This window comes from Petaurus breviceps, unplaced genomic scaffold (genome assembly GCF_028583685.1).
Source record: "Petaurus breviceps papuanus isolate PSGF00001 unplaced genomic scaffold, PetGlider_PUasm1.0 37, whole genome shotgun sequence".
NCBI lineage: Eukaryota > Metazoa > Chordata > Mammalia > Diprotodontia > Petauridae > Petaurus > Petaurus breviceps.
The window spans coordinates 21,305,773-21,324,367 of NW_027186296.1; the positions used below are offsets into that span (position 1 = coordinate 21,305,773).

The 18,595-nt window shown below is 38.7% G+C and overlaps 1 protein-coding gene across 4 annotated transcripts in view; it reads right to left on the minus strand.

Moving 5' to 3' along the window:
- Positions 1 to 18,595, minus strand: part of MYO5A (myosin VA) — a 258,166-nt gene that overhangs the window by 44,865 nt on the left and 194,706 nt on the right. For all 4 annotated transcript variants that reach the window (XM_069098069.1, XM_069098068.1, XM_069098067.1 and 1 more), the window contains exons 24-28: positions 14,480 to 14,628; positions 10,076 to 10,189; positions 6,965 to 7,108; positions 6,456 to 6,509; positions 2,952 to 3,179 (exon numbers count right to left, since the gene is read on the minus strand). In XM_069098069.1, the coding sequence (XP_068954170.1) occupies positions 2,952 to 3,179; positions 6,456 to 6,509; positions 6,965 to 7,108; positions 10,076 to 10,189; positions 14,480 to 14,628 (689 nt within the window). The remainder of the gene's footprint in view (positions 1 to 2,951; positions 3,180 to 6,455; positions 6,510 to 6,964; positions 7,109 to 10,075; positions 10,190 to 14,479; positions 14,629 to 18,595) is intronic.

Here is an 18,595-nt window from a genome sequence, read left to right on the forward strand (position 1 = left end):
TCTATCTATCTATCTATCTATCTATCTATCTATCTATCTATCTATCTATCTATCTATCTATCTATCTTATCTATGAATCTATGAATCTATCGACAGACACCCAAAGCTGAGATATATGGATCTATATGTATCATGCTGCTCACTAGCAAGTCAGTCTGGCTATTGGTTCCACTCTGACCCTGTACTCTTGAGTCTAGTAACTAGACTCTTGCATTACTCTTGTGACCAAGCCTCTGTGTCATATACCATTCTTGTAACTTTATCCCTACCTTGGCACCCTGTTTGGACTCACAGTTCCTCTAGGGCTGTGGTCCTGTCTTGTTCTTATCATCTTCTGCAAAACTAGAGGCCTGTTCCTGAACCCCACCACCTATTGCCAGACCCCTCTGATTCCAAAGCCTTGTTGTTTGTCTCCATCAGACTTCTATCTCCTTTCTGTCCTTCACTTTCTTTTACCAGGTCAGCTACTATCTGTCTATCTCAGGACATCTCTAATGCCAATCTGCCTGCCTAGATATTTGCCTGTTTCCTGCTGCCAAACTCCCTTGGTATTTACACCCACCTGTCTAGACTTTGTCCCATTATCCATGACTAACACTTTATTGGATTACCTGCCTTGTTTGGCCTCTACCATGGCTATTCCAAGCCCAGTAATGATAGTGAAACAGAAGTCCCAAACAACTAAAACATATCAGAGCAGACACTATCCCTATATGCAGAATCACTGGCTTGCCTCTACAGAATACATATGTACTTTAAATCAAGAGTGTACTGAAAAGTGACCTGGAATAAACAGGAATTACTGAGAGCTCCATAACAACTCCACTGTTGGTTGAACAGGCTTCATTATTGTTTATTTTTCTTCCTATTGTGTTCTAACCACTTGGAATGAATTTTTAAAAACCTACAGAACTGTTGGATCTTAAATGAAAGCATGTTACCCATTTTATATCATTCTAGAAGCTCCTAGTTGGCAGACTGTGATATCAAAGTTGGCCTACTATACTTTTAAAAAGCAGAACACAACAGGAAAAGTTGTACTATCTAAGTAGAATCCAACTAACATCTGAATAGCCATGACTATATAATCTTCATCAGGAAGAGCTTCTGTCATGGTAACCATTAGGCTGAGGAGAATGGCGATGTTAGTTATGTAGAAAGACTTTAGCTTAGGCTCTGCTTCTAACCAATCAAAGTTGGTGGAATTGAAAGATTGGAGGAGCATACATTTTTTCACAGAGCATACCTCAGATTACAAACCTATACCCAACCCTATGAGTTCCCTACTAGCATTCAATTTACTGAAACATTTATTAACTACTATGTACCATGCACTAACATTTGATAGAAAGATATCCATGGTGCTGTGGTAAAGGAAATAATCTATGCTCTAAACCAGAGTCCCCTGTTACCCATAGTTCTCCATAAACTCCCATTATAAAATGTGAGTTGATCAGAAAATAGTTTTTGACTTAAGATATTCTTTTTTTGATAAGTTTAACTGGAAATCATCTATTTCACATGTAAAAAGTATTTGTAAACTGAAATGAGGATTAAAGAGAGATAATTAAGTTAAAAAAAAAACCTTTATGATTACCTTGTCCTCCTGGAAATCACAAATTGGCAAGCATAAAAGAAGAAAATAAACTCTTACTTCTACAAATAAATACCATCTTGACTCTCAGAATACAAAAGTAACAGCAAAATGACCATGATCTCATTTGTCCTAGGGACCCAATGAAGTTGTACAGGATAAAACCCACAGATAGACCCTTTAGATCTAAGTCTGAGAAGTTTTTTTTTTTTAACCTGAGTTTAGTCTCTTTATCTTTGGGATTTTTTTTTCAAAATTGTATAATCAGAATTCTGAATTTTGGAAGAAGTTATTTCCTGGACCAAAACCAAAACATTGGTGCCAGATACCATTCATAAGAAAGGACATTATGTATTTTTGTAGGTATCATAAACACATGATAGAATATCACCTCTATCAAAATCCCTAGCAATAATCACTAAGCATACAAGTCATTTTAGATTTTGAGAAAGGGTCAGGAACTATGCTTATTTTACTTTATTTTTTTTTAAAGCAATTGGGATTAAGTAACTTGCTCAAGGTTACACGGCCAGTTATTTTTTGTGTGGGTGCCAAGTATCTGAGGCCAGAACCAATCCCAGGTCTCCGACGCTGGGGCCGGCGCTCTTACTGCGCCACCTGGCCGCCCCTATTTTACTTTATATGATGCTTCAGTAAAATATACATAAAGGCTTCTTAAATGCTTTGGATAATGATTCTTCTGCCATAGTTTCTCATTAGCAGTACTAGGTTAATATACTTGTTATGGTATATACAATTCATTTTCTTTTCTTTTTTTTCATTCAACACACATTTATCAAGCACTTCCTATGGACACCATAGTTCTTGCCTTCAAGGAGTTTACGATCACTTCTCATATAGAGTTATGCAATACACTGCTAATTGGACTTCCTGTTTCAACAATGATTCATTTTCAAATATTACATTTAAAAGCAAAACACTAAAAAGGCTCATGGAGAATTCCATTACCATGTCCAAATGGCATATTTTAAAATTCATTTTTAATACCTCCCACAGAAGGTTATGAGTCATTCTACTGATGTCAACATTTTTAACATGAAAATTTCCTCAAGTAAGAATGCTACAGAAGGTTCTACTTTAAAAGGACTTTTCTTTTAAGTGTGCTTTATGAAACTTTCTGTCGGATCTAGGATTTCACACGTGCCCTGACCAGCTTAAAACAAAAATGTTGTCTTTTTTTTTCAACCTGCTCAGTTTTGGCTACAGAAGAGCTAGCCAAGAGCAAATCTATTCAGATACATCTTCCAAGAGATAGGAACTGAATGACAATTTCTTTTTCTTCGTGATTTGGTGGACAAGCCGACCTGGGATAATTTACGTCTTCACTAACACTTACCTTAGGTTGAATAGCTTCTTTCTGGCTCACCAGCTGAGACCTCAGAATGAGGACTTCCTCTTTTCTCACGTCTAGCTCTTCACTGACTGAAGTCAGCTGCTCCATGAGGACTCTGTAGGCAGGAGCACCTGGAGCAGTCACTTCTGGAGCACCTTTTTCACTGAGGGCTTTACGCAACTCATTCAGTTCATTCTTTAGTTTCTTATTTTCTGATTCCAGTTCTTGACGCTGCATAAAATAAAGTCATGCCATCTAGATTCACATATTGTTTGTATACTGCCTTCAAGCTGGTGCATTAGAATTATGTTGTGAAAGAACAATATGGTAATACTCAAATGGCTAATGAGAAAATGCCTCCCTCTAATCTATCTGGAACTCTGTATGGTGGAATGAAAGGTGCTGTACATTAAGCAGAACTGAGTGAAGTGAAGAGTGCTTTGCTTCACAATCCATAACCCAAATTCCAGTGGAAACTATGTTCCAGGCCTGCTTGCCCAGGGTGTGGTTAGAGCACAGACCTGAAAAGCCTGCTCTGTTCTATAGGTGTTCAGTCCAGCCCTGGGTTGTCCCCATTCTGAAGAAGCCCAGAGAGAATGACTGGTTCTTGGTTCTATCCAAAGTCCAAAAACGGAGTTGAATAAGCCATTTCCAGTTAATAACAAGTTCAAAATGGTTAGCCCCTGACATATTTACCAATGTTCTCTTTCTGGCTTTGGTAGAAATGATGTAGGAAAATGACTCTCTTAAAAGGTTAGAGTCTATCTATATTTAATGTCTAGCAAAAAGTATTTTTTTTTTTGCTAGAAAAACTGATAGAAACTTCTGGCTTTTGTAAAAGAATGTCACAGAAGAAGAAATAAGGAACTTATTTAAATGAAGATAAAAATTGTGAAGGTCATTTTGAGGGATCTAAATTTCTGCAGAAGGTCAGAGAATTGAATTTGCGCAGGAGAAATTTGCGATGGTTTAATAATATACTGGAAAGCAATTTGAACTAAAGGAGAAGAGAGATCACTCAGAAGGGCAAAATCTAAAAAAAAAGCATTAAGAAATATAGGCTTGAAGAGGAATTCAGAAGAAAAAGGAGAAAGTAGTTATAAAGCAAGGTAAATAAAACAACTGGTGAGTCCAAAAAGAAGTTAGAGAAGGAAAAGGTATGGCTGGTCAAGTTTTTATTGACAGAAAGGAAAGGAAGTTGGTTATAGTTCTCACGTTGTGAAAAGTTGATGAAAGGCTTTCAAAGCTTTAACAAGGTGCTTTGGAGAGGAGAAATTTTTGAAACCACTGAACTGGCTGAATGACTGGACTCAAAGAGTAGTCATTAATGGTTCAATGTTAATTTGGTAGAAGGTCTCTAATGGAGCACCACAGGGATCTGTGCATAGATTGGTGCTGTTTAATATTATTACCAATGCCTCTGAGAAGGCAAAGATGGAATGCTTGTCAAATGTGCAGGGAATATAGAACCAGAAGGGTTAGCTCACAAACTGGATGACAGGATTAAAAAAGACTACTACAGCCTAGAACAAGGCTCTATAGGCTTAATCTAATATGATGAAATTGAATAAGGATAAATATTAAGTCATAGTTGGGTTAAAAAAAATCTCTATAAGGAAAATGTGAAGGAGGCAGTCATTTCTCGTTAAGCATTCCAGAATAGCCCTTTTCCCCTACCCTCAGCTAAGGATGTGACCTTGAATTTCACCAAAAAATAAATGAAGCCATTTTCTAAGAGCTCTACTTCTTCCCTTCTCTTCTCATATTACTCAGATATCTTCTCCAACTATCTCCTCCTTCATTGTAGCCAAATGGAGAGGTTAAGAGTTGGTCTTTATTAATAAGGACAGTTCCATACAATCTTGATCCCAATCCTTTTTGCCTTCACTAAGACTGCCTGCACTATTATCCCTACTCTCTCTATAATCATGAATCTTTCCCTATTTCTCCTTCCTTACTGCCTACAATTTCTCCCATGATCCCCTCTTCCTTAAAAAAAAGAAAAAAAAAAGGTGGCTAGGTGGTGAAATGAATAGAGCACCGGCCCTGGTGTCAGGAGGACCTGAGTTCAAATCCGGCCTCAGACACTTAACACAAAAATCTAACTGTGTGACCTTGGGCAAGTCACTTAACCCCAACTGACTTTTCCCCCTCCAAAAAAGCAAACCCTCCCCCCCCAAAAGAAAAAAAACACTGTCGTTCGATCCAATCATAGCTATTGTCATTCTATGTCTTTTCTCCCTTTCTAACTCCTTAAGGAACCTGTCTATACTAGGTACCTCCCCTTCTCCCCTCTCACTTCTAAACTCATTTTAATCTGTCTTCTGATCTCCTCATTCAACTGAAGCTGCTCTCTCCAGAGTTGCTAATGATCTCTTAATTACTAAGTTTAATGATCTTTTTTTAGTCTTCACTCTTCCTGACCTTTCTTCAGCACCTGACACTGTGAATCAGTGGACTGACACTCACTTCTGGATACGCTCTCCTCTCTAGGTTTTGTCACTTCTCCTATCTTTCCTACCGATCATTCTCCGGCTCTTTTGATGGATCTTCATCCAGAGCAGGCCCACGAACCATGGATACTCCCTCAATCTGTGCACCAGGCCTTCTTTTCCTTCTGTGCTATCTTCTTTGGTGACCTTACCAATTCCCATAGGTTCAATTATCATCTCTATGCAAATAGATCTGTAGGTTCACAACCTTGGCATTACCCTTGACTACTCAATTTTACCCCACAAATCTAATCCACTGCTAAGTTTTGTCGTTTCTGTTTCCATAATATCTTTCACATATGTCCCCTTTTCTCCACTTACACAGCCATTACGCTAGTTCAGGCCCTTATCATTTCTTACACAGACTATTATAATAACCTTTTAATTAATCCCCATGACTTAAATCTCTGCCCATTCTCATCCATCCTCCACTTGTCTACTCAAGTGATTTTCCTAAAGTATAAGTATGACCATGTCATTCGCCTACTCAAAAAAATTCATCTGGCTCCCTTTTGCCTCCAGCATCAAATACAAAGACCTTTGCATAGCATTTAAACTACCTTTCCCATCTTCTTATGTTTTACTGCTTTCTACACACTTTAAAATCCAACTACACCAGTCTTCTTTCTGATCCTAACACAAATACTCCCCCTCCTGTCATAGAACCTTCATACTGAATGCTCTCCATGCCTAGAATATTCTGCTTCCTCCCCTCCACCTACTAAAATTATAACTTCAAGACTGAGTTCAAATGCTATCTTCTATAGGAGGCCTTTCCCACCCCTCTAAGGTTACTTTTCTTTTTCTCTGCATGTCTCTTGAATATACTTATTTATCTATTAGGATGTAAGTTCCTTTACAACCATGGAATGTTTTCACCTTTCTTTGTACCTCTACCACTTAGCATAGCCCCTAGTTCATAAAGAGCACTTAATGAATGCTTGTTAACTAACTAGAAAGTTTTGTTATTCATCTATCAATCATTCCTTCTTGCTTTCAAAGCTGTCAAAATTACCTTGAGTGATTCATATTCCAGTTCAGCACCTCTAATTTGAGGTCTTTCTTCTTCCTAGGAGAAAATGAAATAAACCAATGTTTTCTTTCATCATAATTCTTGGTATATTTATTTATCCTGAAGGACATAGCTTGATATTCATCAAGAATTCTATACCAATCTCTATGAGTATTGTTTGGCAGATAATTTGGGGGTGGGGGGAGGGTAATTTCATTCCTTTGAAACCTTTCTCTAAAGGGAGACGACGGGGGTGGCTAGGTGGCGCACTGAATAGAGTACCGGCCCTGGAGTCAGAAGAACCTGAGCTTAAATCTGGCCTTAGACACTTAACACTTACTAGCTGTGTGACTTTGGGCAAGTCACTTAACCCCAATTACCCTCCCAAAAGCAAAAAAATAAAATAAAATAAAGGGAGATGACAGACATCCAGGGAAGACTCCAAAGGTATTGAGTTTTACTCTGCTTGTTTGGACGGGCGATGTTGACATTGGTCAGTTGATGGTGAGTACCTTGGCCTTGCTTCGGAGCACCTGCTCCTCCTTTCGGTCCAGTTCATCCTGCATGGTTTGTTTTTCCTGCTCCAATTCAGTTACCCGCTTCTGGAGCTTGAGGAACAAGGACATATCCAGAGGCGCCTTCTTCTCACTTGGTTCCTGTACCACAAAACATGTCACCATCAAGAAGGATCAAAAGAACAATCGTTGAAAGGAAAAAAGGAAAATAGAAACTGTGTCAGTCAAAACATATCCTTCAATAGGCCCAAAGGAAACTTCTTCCTAAACCCAGGTCTACATTCTAGAGATCAATGGGGTGATAAAGGTGTACAACTCAGCAACTTTTCTTAAGTGCTTACTATTTACAAAACACTGGACTAGGAAAGAGGTGAAGACATAGTTTAAATAAGAGAGCTTCTGCCCCTACAAGGGCTTATGGTCTACAGGAGGAATACAGGTCAGGGAAAACTTCCTGGGGGGAGCAGCCTTTGAGGGAATCTCTAAAGTATGAGTACAACTAAGAGAAAGAAAAAACTAACAAGAAACAATATATCTTGGGGCCATCAAATATTTTCCTCCCTTGCTTTTGTTTTTTAAGATCTTCCTTTCCCCTTAATGTTCAGGGGAAATGATTTAATGGGAGGGGGTGGGGAAGGGAGAGGTATATAAAAGTAAAATTTTTGTTAAATATTTTATAAAAATTTCCCTTCTTATTAAAAACAGAATTAGAAACAACTAAAGGTAACTATTTAGATCAATTACCAAAGTGCCCCAGCTTTTTAACAACTCAACTCTTTGAGTGTCTAGGGATAAGTCAGAGAATGCCACAATCTGAAGAAGTAAAGTTGAGGGTCCCCCAAAGAGCAAAGGAGGGGTACACAGTGGATGAAAGTAGGCTGCAACATGCTACCAATTAAGAATTTTTATTCTTAGCTAAACTTTATATAGGACTTCAAGATTTGCAATGTTCTTTAAAATATTATTTCATTTCTTCCTCACAGCTGAAAGTTAGGTGCTATTACTATCCCCATTTTATAGATGAGGAAAATAAGGCAGACAAAGGTTAGGAGACTTGCCCAAGGTCCCATGGCTAGAAAGTGTCCAAGGTAGGATATGAACTTGGGTCTTCCTTCCAGAAATCTATCTACTGCTCCCGTTAGCTGCCTTAGCAATGTGGGGAAAAAAGGACGTCATCAGAGAAAGGTATGACCAGAAAAGAAAGTTGACCAACTGCATGGCAAGAGCAAGGAATGTCCAGTTGACAGCTCATGTGCTCCGCTGAAATCCAGTGAGCTTGGGAGAGGAAATTCTTGAGTTAAGCATGGGGAATTTTCAGCACATGGTGCCATTTACTCACAAATAACCATGCCTCCAGCTTTTCCTAAGTCCTTCTTGCTCAGACCAAACTGAACAAGTAAGAAAGGCAGGGTTTGGGGTCATGGAAGGTAGAATCGCACACAAATCCCTGGTGTGATTTAATCATCAAAAGCCTTTTTTATAATATAAACAATTCTTTTGGAATAAAAATATTTAGCCCTGATCCATCTGTTTCATGAGTTTGGGTCATTATTTACCATCCTAGATTTTCTTTCTATTCATCCACAATAATGTCTGTTCAACTATAAACTCCAGATAGCCCTTGATGTTCCCTCTTGAGGACTGGCATCATAACTTACTCTTTCCAGTCTTTATGGGGAATGGCACAGCTTCATGGATATGACACAAGCTTAGCTTTATGCTTATTTGCAAGGGTTGCCATTATTCATTCTAGGACAAAGAATTAGCCACTTCTGAAGGCCTATTTTATGAAAAAAAAAATTCCTGTTTTAAAGAGACTTTTTTCTCTACTTTGAACAAAATGATGGGAAAAGAGTATTTTTCTTCTAGGTAAAACTAAGAGAAGAAAGGAAAAAAACTGTTTAGCTCTTTTTGAAAATATTTCTGGAACTAATCTCTTTCTGACTCTAAAGTTTCTCTGAATCAAATTATAAAAATAGAAGAACTGAAGTGAAATTATCCTATCTGAAAAATGGGAGGGTTTGGGGTGGCCAGGTAGCACAGCGAGTAAGAGCACCGGCTCCAGTGTTGAGAAGACCTGGAGATCGAATCCCGGGCTCAGACACTTAGCACCCACCCAGAAACACCTGGCTGTGTAACCTTGAGCAAGTTACTTACCCCCGATTGCTTAAAAAAAAAAAAATGGGAGGGTTGATGAATTACTGGAACAACTCAGTACAGAATTTAGTGAAGTTCCGAGGTTACTGCAAAAGGTTCCCTTGGTTTTACTGCTCATGATAAAAAACACAAAAATAAAAGCAAAGACTTCTAAATTTTTTCCTAAGCATTGCTATAGAACAAAATCATATTTATAACAAATGATATCGATCAGGTTCAATGATTTTGTTAGCATATGCAGCTCAAACCTCTATATTCAGGATGTGACTTCAAGGTAGTATGTTTCCATTTGTGAACGGTAAAAATATTTTCTGTGTTCCGTTCAGACTCCTGATAGGCTAAATTATTTCAGATGCAAAATCTGAACATGAATGAGGAGCTGTAAATGAGGTAGTCAAGCATTAATAAACTTAATAAATAAGCTCTTACTAAGTGCCTACAATGGGCCAGGCATTGTGAGAAGTGAAGAGGATACAAAGAAAGATAAAAGATAGTCTCCGCTCTCTGAGTTCATTGTCAATTAAAAAGAAAGGATTTTTCTTTCAAACTAAGTACAAACCAGAATTAAAATACATATTACTTTTGGTATCGTGGAAAGAGTATCAAAGTTGTGATCAGAAGACCCGAGTTCAAATCTAACTGATATTGATTATCTGTGAAATCCTGTAGACTTCTGGGTCTCCATTTCATCTTTTGCCAAATGAGGAGAATATTACTTGTACTACCCACCTCACAAGGTTATAATCCTCACAAGGGAAGTAATTTGTAAACCTTGTAGTGCAATTTACATTAGCATGCACTACTATTATTGAAGTATCAATACACCAATTCATGAAGTGATGCAGTAATTACGCAAGGAATCGAAGTTCAGCAATAAAAATTGTCACGTGAACAAGAGTAGTCTCATACTACTCTTTATTGGAGAAGTAGGAGCAATGCTATAAAACTCACCTCCATCCTCAGTGGAAGGTCTTCAGTCTCTGTAATTTCAGAGCTAAATGTATATTCAGATTCGTTGCTGCTGTGGGTAGAGTCAGTTCTTCTGTGTCCAGGTTTAGGGACATGCTGAAATACAATGGAAACAAGGAATGAGTGACAGAGACTCCTTCCATGTTTATTTGATGACAATCCCACCTAGATTTCTTTCTGTACTGGTATTGAGGTAGCTAGGTGGTGCAGTGGTAAGAGAATTGGGCCTGGAGTCAGCCCAAGTTCATATTTGGCTCATATGCTTACTGGCTGTGTGACCCTGGACAAGTCACTCAATCTCTATTTGCCTTAATTTCCTTACCTTAAATTGGGGGTACTAATAGCAACTGCTTCCCAGGTTTGTTATTAGGATTAAATGATAACATTTTTAAAGTGCTTAGCATTGTGCCCGGCACAAAATAGGCACTACATAGATGTCAGTTATTATTATTATTACCCAACTGATTTTCTGCAGGATTCATTTTTTTCAGACTTACATGATCTTCAATCTCCTCAAGGAGAAGACACTTTTCCTTCTGCTACACTGAATGCTCCTCAAAAAATAAACAAGCAAAACCAGAATGGCAAGCAGCAACACCCTAGTGAAAAGCGTTTGTACTTAATAGCTACATTCTCTAAACTCATAAAAAGTAGGTAGTGGAAGACCATGTTGGATGAGTAACACAGCATAAAGCTTGAGTGTACATGAGTTTGGTGTTGTAATCAAATGAGATTTATATAAAGTAAATCTGCCACATTTAATTATATGCATGATTGTTGCCTCATTGCATAATAGACTGGACATGAATAGCAAGTGGTTCACATAAATGAATTTAACTTGCATTACAGCTAAGCATGTCTGATGTCAGCTAGGGGAAAGAAGGAGAGAAGCTCTAAGGTTCCTCTGAAGGTGCTTGGATCTATACCACAATCAACCAACAAACATTTGTTAAGTGTCTACTATGGACTAGGCACTATATGAAGCGACCCAAGAGGCATAATCTGGTTAGACCTCCCTACTTTTCCAAGAGAGAGCACCCCATGGCCCACATGTTCAAGAAACTGGCAAGGGGAAAATATTTCCCCCTCCTTCAGGAAAGGGAATTAATGAGGGGTACAGGTAGGAGCAAGAAAGAGTAGGCTGAGGGAAAGAATGAGACAAAAAGGAATGAAGGCAACGTGTTGTGATAGAAGGAACACTTGGCTGGGAATCAGGATATTATTTCTAGTCTTGTCCGGGTCACTAAATATGATGTCACCTTAATCAGTCACCTCACCTCTCCAGGTCTTGATTTGATCTGTACACTAGAGTCTGAACGTGATCTTTCTGTATATTCTCATGGCTTCTGAACTTTTAGCTTCTCCTCCCACTCTTCCCCAGTCTCTTATTCCTCCTGAATCTCTTCTTAGCCTGCATCGTGATCTCCAGTTTCTCTCAGTTGACCATTACTATTCTAACTTCACTCTTCTCCATTTACAATCCTGACCACATGGCTGGTCATTTTCATCAACGCACTGTCCTCTACCTTTGAATACCTTGCTTGCTATTGTTTTACTGCCTCCTGTCCTGAAATCTCCAACTCTGGTTTTCCCCTGACTATCTGCCTTTTCTGCCCCTACTCCTGAGTACTGCTCAAGAAAGTCACAAAACTACTCTGACTGGGATCACCACAAGGCTCCAGGATCAACCCTACCTGGGTCCCCACCCACTATGCAGGGGTCTTTTTGATTAATTCCCTACTACATTCTCCACCATAGCTGTTCCAGGTCTCTTCTCAAGTCTTCCAGCTCCAAAACCACCCCCATCTTTCATACAACTGCCAAAATAGTCTTCTTGATACACAGGTCTGTCCCTTGTATTGCTCAAAAACCTTTAGTAGTTCTCTAGGCAGCACACACTCTAGGATGGAGTGCTGGACTTGAATTCAAGATCTGGGTTCTAATCCTACCTCAGACCCTAACTAGCTGTTCTTGAGCACATCACTCAGCCTCAGTGACCTCATCTGTAGAACGGGAATAATAACAGCCCCCACCTCACAGGGTTGTTGTAAGGATCAAATTAGATCATGTCAACCTTAAAGTATTATATAAATGCAAACTATTTTTAGAGCATGTGGGACATGCAAATGCAAAAACTGTAGCCTGTTACTTAAAGCCCTAGACATACTGGATCTAACCCATCTTTTTAATCTTCTTTCATACAGTTCTCCTTCATGCAGTTTATAACGTAGCCAGACTAGACTACTAGCAGTTACCCTACCTTTTTCTGCATAGCTCTATCTCCACACTCTCACTAGTATTGTCTCTGACATTTTTCTGTTCCTTCAAGGCCCAGCTCACAGACCACTTCTTCCATAATGCTTCCCTTTATTCCTTCAGCAGAAAGTGATCATGACCCTCCTCAAATATTCTTTTTTTTTTTTTGTCTTTTTGGAGGAGGAAAGGCAGAGCAATTGGAGTTATGTGACTTGCCCAAGGTCACACAGCAAGTAAGTGTTAAATGTCTGACGCTGATTTGAACTCAGGTCCTCCTGACTCCAGGGCTAATACTCTATTCACTGCGCCACCTAGCTGCCCCTCTCCTCAAATATTCTAACAGGGCTTTGTCTAGACTGTTCCTTTGCTCCTATTGTACTTGACCTTGTATCATACATATTTGTAGTATCTGTTATATTCCTCCCACCACTATTAGATTTCTTAAGCTCTTTGAGGACTTTTTATTGTCACTTTTCATTTCTGTGTCCCTGGTGATAAATACTTGTGTATTACACAAGGATAAGCCTTTTGCAGCTGACTGAATTGAAGTGAATGCATGGAAATGGCACCAAGAAGGAAGAGTGTGGAATCTTAGTCATGCATACTACTTAGAGAACCCGTTAAGAAGGATGGGCTCCCTGGAGTACTCAAAAGCAGACCAAATGAGATCCCAATAATCTCAACTTTGTAAAACTCGAAGAGTTATACTGTTATCTATTATTATTAATAAAAGAAGGAACTGCTATTAATATTTCAACAGTGACAAATTATAAGATATCAACTCTCTTCAAAAAAGTGTTCTTTGTAGAAGGAAGTGGTTTTTATAAGGAAATGGGCAGTTTGTTTCGCCTACTGTCCACTCCCTCCAGGCTAGGTGTGTGCATGTTATAGGCTAGGAAGGAGGTCAAGCAGATATGATGTTGTACAGACTCAGTTGCCTATTTTCTTTTTTTATAACACTAGTCCAAGCAGAGTAGAAAATGGGATGATCCTTTTTAGTAGGAAAAGCACATATAGTTATTCATGAGCTCCTTGAATGCAATTATTGATTGCCAACCTGATTTCCAGCAGAGTCATTATCTTTTTTGTTTTTGCTTTTTGGAGGGCAGAGTTAAGTGACTTGCCCAAGGTCACACAGCTAGTTTTTGTGTTAAGTGTCTGAAGCCATATTTGAACTCAGGTCCTCCTGACTCCAGGGCCGGTGCTCTATTCACTGTGCCACCTAACTGCCCCTAGAATCATTATCTTACTGGCAGCTTCTTTGCAGCATATGTTCAGTGAGTAGATGTGTATGAAGGATGCTCCCTTGAATCCATGGGAGAAGCTGTTCCTGCCTCTCTTTTCCATTTTCACCATGGTGTGACCCTAAATTTCTCCCTCATATTTTAAGGACCTTGGTTAGGAAAATGTTAAGCATCTATCTTCCTCTCCAGTGCAGGAGGCATTATGGGCAATTCTGTCTTCTAACCTTCATTTGCATATGAATATAAATCCTGTCCCTTCAGAGAGCAGGAGAGCTAGGATGCTCTGTTCTCCCTGATGGTAGACAGAGTTCAGGATGTGATATATTCCAAATTTCTTCTTCCCTATTATATTCTAGCTTTGTAACCCGGATAATTAATAGGACTGTTTAAATAACCAATCCCATAGAATCAGTAAGAACTTGAGGCTATGGACATTAACTACAAAGTACACTTTATTTATTCGTTCGTTCGTTCGTTCATTCATTCATTCATTTATATTTGCCTTTTGGAGGGCAACTGGGGTTAAGTAGCTTGCCCAAGGTTACATGGCTAGTTTTTTTTGTTTTCTTTGTGTGAGTGTTAAGTGTCTGAGGCCGGAACCGACCTCGGGTTCTCCTGATTCCAGGGCCAGTGCTTTACTCACTACGCCACCTAGCTGCCCATACAAAGTACACTTGAATATGTGTGTGTGAATAATAAATATGGAAAAATCATGTGAAAAGACCTATTTTTGCAACTGAAAACATGGTCAGGTTTTCTTGTAGAAGTTGATTTGAATAATTAAATTTATAAAATGTGCCCAGCAAGGATGGAATGAAACAAAGTCAATCTGTATTCAATTCTATTCAACTGAATATCACTATTTCATCTTCTTCAAGTAACTTACCACCATTAGGGTCATCTCTTCCTTGAGATCATCATACCTCTCCTCTAGACGACTGAATTCATTCAGAAGGTTCTGGTACCTCAACCTTTCATCATTTAGATCAAGTTCTAACTGTTTCGTTTCCTCTATCAACTTCTTCTCCATGGTCTCTGACAAATAAAAGATGAGGAAGAGCTTAGAAAAGGTAGACCATTAGCATATACCAAAGAATCCAACTTAATCCAAAAAGCATTTATTAGGATAGGCTCTGGGGCTTCAACAACATAACAAAAAATAGCTCCTGTCCTCCAGGAACTTACTTTCTTCTTTGGGATGAGTGGAAAGGATGTCACATGCAAACAAATAGGGGTGTGTGTGTGTGTGTGTGTGTGTGTGTGTGTGTGTGTATACATTCTGTTCCCCAAATCATCAAAGATACGTATGATATCTAGGAAGAACACAAAGAGAATGCTAACAATTCACAGGTTTCCTACTGAAGGTGAACACTGAGCTGAGCCTGAAGGAAGCTAGGGCTTGACTTCTTAGAGCTGAGAAATGGGGAATGGCAGTTATGTGGTAAAGCACATTGATGGGAACTAGAGCATTGAGTTTAGGGAAAACGCAGGTAGACCAGTTTTCCTGGAATTAAATGAGGTAATCTTGGATAAAGCAGCTTTGCATTCAGATTGTGATAGGCTTTAAATCCTAAACCAAGGAGCCTGGAGGAAATAGAGAACCACTAAAGATTCCTGAACAGGAGAATGACATGATCAGACTTGTGTTTTAGGAAAATTATTTTGGCAGCTGTGTGAAGGATAAATTAGGAAGGAGGAAGACTAGAAGCAAGAATTAATTAGGAAGCTGCTATGGTGATGAGAATCTGAAGTAGGTGGCTATGGTATGAGTAGAAGGAAGAAGACAGATGCAAGAGATATTGTATAAGTAAAATGGATAAGTCTTGGCAACTGAGAGGTACATATACACACAGATATTTATTTCTTTTCTAAAAGAGAAAAGCAATTCCATTATTAAAGATATTTATTAAACCTAAAGGATAAAGGCATCTTTGTTATAGGAATACCCTAACAAACTTATATTCAGAGTAAAAAGAATCTCATTATGATAAAAGGGAAATGAAATAATTTCATTTTGTGAAGGAAAAGATATCAACTACTTCATACTCTGGTATAAAGTATGGTGAATATAAAATTCCTAATAAACTCTTTTTCTTACTGTTTTGATGTAATGCCTAAAGAGTAATAATCTCATTATGGCATCTGTCTTTCTAAAACTCTATTCTAACACTGGTTAAAGTACCCTCTAAAAAAGGGAATGTTTCTTAGATCTCTCTTAAGGTCTTACTTTATCACTAATACTCAGCAGAGTTGATTTAATCTCAACTTAAGAGTCTTCACCTTTGACAGTAGCTTCTCCCATACTCTTACTTCCCTATTTTTTTCCCATTCCTGACCTCTGGATAACCCCTTACCATTCACTACTTAGATTCCTATTCTTGAATTGCTGAATATATGGGAGAAAATTGCAGAACCAAGAAGTTCTAGCTGGAGTAGAGGAAAAGATATTGATTCCTTTGTTCATACCTCAAATAAGCCATTTGATACTTTCATCTCTCTAAACTTATATTTTCTCTCAACCCCTGGGCCGTGATTTTCTATTCTCAGGTTACTTTTTGACAGTTTTGTCAGCCCACCCAGAACAAGGACCACACTTTTTTATCTATAACACTTGAGTGAGGGGGTGTGGCTAGTTTCCAGATTCATGATGGCTGTACCTTGGCCACAATGGTAGGGAGGCCTCAGTCATGCTTCATTTTACTCCCTAGTCTTTGACAATCTCTACAATAGGCCTGAACAACATATGGCCCATGGGCTGCTTGTGGCCTGCCAAAGGATTTAGGGCAGCCTGGGAAAAATGTAAGTGATGTAAAAGAAAGTAAAATGTAACAAGTGCTTTATCCATGCCCTGCTTAATCTGCCTTCCAGTAGTCACTACCATGCCCATCCTGTAATTTGGCAGGTGGGTCGTCACTATGCACTCTCTCCTTTTGGTCACATGACCCACGGCAACCAACCATTGTCAGTCTGTCTCTAGTCTGAGAGAAGCAATTTCATGACAAATAAAAAATCTTAAGTAATAAGTGTAATTAATTGATATTAATTGAAATTTTCCTTTTTTATAAGGCATATTTGCAAAATAGTTTAATCATTAATCATACCTTTACTTGGAAAGTGAGCCACTAAAAACCTATACGTGGCCCAAAGAAGTTTAGCCTATTTTAATTCTGGCCCCTATCCACTGCCAAGTTGTGCAGGTCTACAGTTACCTTGCCAACATGTGCTTACCTTTTCTTACTCCCCACCTCACCTCTACCCTCATCTCCCCAGTTCTGAAACCAAGATCAAATCAACCCTGGCCATCACTCCCCACATAGATTGGCTACCCATTTAGAATGCAGACTCCTTGAAGGCAAAGATTGACTTTTCTTTTGTATTGTACTCCCAGGGTTTAGCACAGTGCTGATACATAATCAGCCCTAATAAGTGCTTTTCCATTCATTCATTAAAATCCAACAACTTTGTGTCATACTTCGCATGTTAAATAGATAAAACATCAGGCATACTTTTCCAACTCTCATTCTGATTTCACATCTGTCTGCAGTTATTCTTTCCTCCTCTTTTTTTTTTAATAATTCCAGAGACATTCCCCCTTTTGTAGCCCTTTAACTTGTGCTCTGGATCTTATCCTCAAATGGTTCATAAAGAATTTTGCTTTTACATTCATCCCCAGCATCTTTAATTTCTTTCCTACACTGCCTCCTTCTGCTCTAATTGAATGGTCCAACCAGCCTATCCCTGACCATAGTGACTTAGTAATTAGAACACAGGTTCTATTTCATTTCTATCTTTCTTGGTTAAATTCCTGAACAGGCAGTTTCTGCTCACTGCATCTACTTTCTCCTTAACCCAATAAAATTAGATTTCCTTTCTTATCACGCCACTAAAACTCTTCTCAAGGTAAAGTACCGAATTTAATATCTGTTTTCATCTGTCTTTTTTTTTTTTGCTTTTTGGAGGGCAATTGGGGTTAAGTAACTTGCCCAAGGTCACACAGCTAGCTTTGTGTGTGTGTGTGTGTGTGTGTGTGTGTGTGTGTGAAATGTCTGAGGCTGGATCTGAACTCAGGTTCTCCTGACTCTGGGGCCAGCACTCTACTCACTGCGCCACCTAGCTGTCCCAGTCTTCATGTGTCTTGATATTTCTAGTACATATTATGCACTTTACCAGTTCTTTTTAAAACTCTTCTCTTTTGACTTTTTTTAGACACCCCATTGCCCCCCCCATTTTTTCTCTGCTCCTCTTCTTAGCCCAAGGTTCAGTTTGAACTGCTTACTCTTATACCCCATTCAGGAGTGACCTTCAAACCTACATATTCAGCCTTAATTTCTTACCTTTTCACTTGTCAACTACATGACACTTAAATATCTATCCTCTTCATGTTTGAAACAACATATCGAAAATTTCTCTCATCTTTCATGAAAATATATACATTTTCTCAATTCCCCTATCATTAATGGAACCATTATTGTCTTGATGTTTGAACTCAAAATTTTACATAAATTTTTTATTCCCTTCTCTCTTCCACCCACCAAATCTAATGAATTATTCTATAATTGATACCTTATTATAAAGGTTTGCATCTCTTCCTATCTAAATTATGTTGACATGCTTCTTATGACAATACTCGTGAAAGGCATATAGAAGCCATAGTAATGGTCCTATGGGATTTATCTGGAGACTGAACTGATTCCAGCTGGGTATATAGGAGCAGGTGGGAAAGATTGGAGAAATAACCTTCTGAAGGAGGCAGTTAAACATCTCTGAAGACCCCACTGTTTTCCTCCTCAAGGAGGGAAAACCTTACTTTGCAGACCATAGCCCTGATGAATAAACCCCACAAGGAACATGAAGTCATACTGACACTTCTGAAACTAAATTCTAGATCAAAGTACAATAAAAAGAAACTATGCCCTGCAAAACTATACAAGGTCATCCACAATTCTCAGGCTGAAATCTGGCAGAACAATCCACAGAGCATCCCCCACAGAATGTCCCTCTC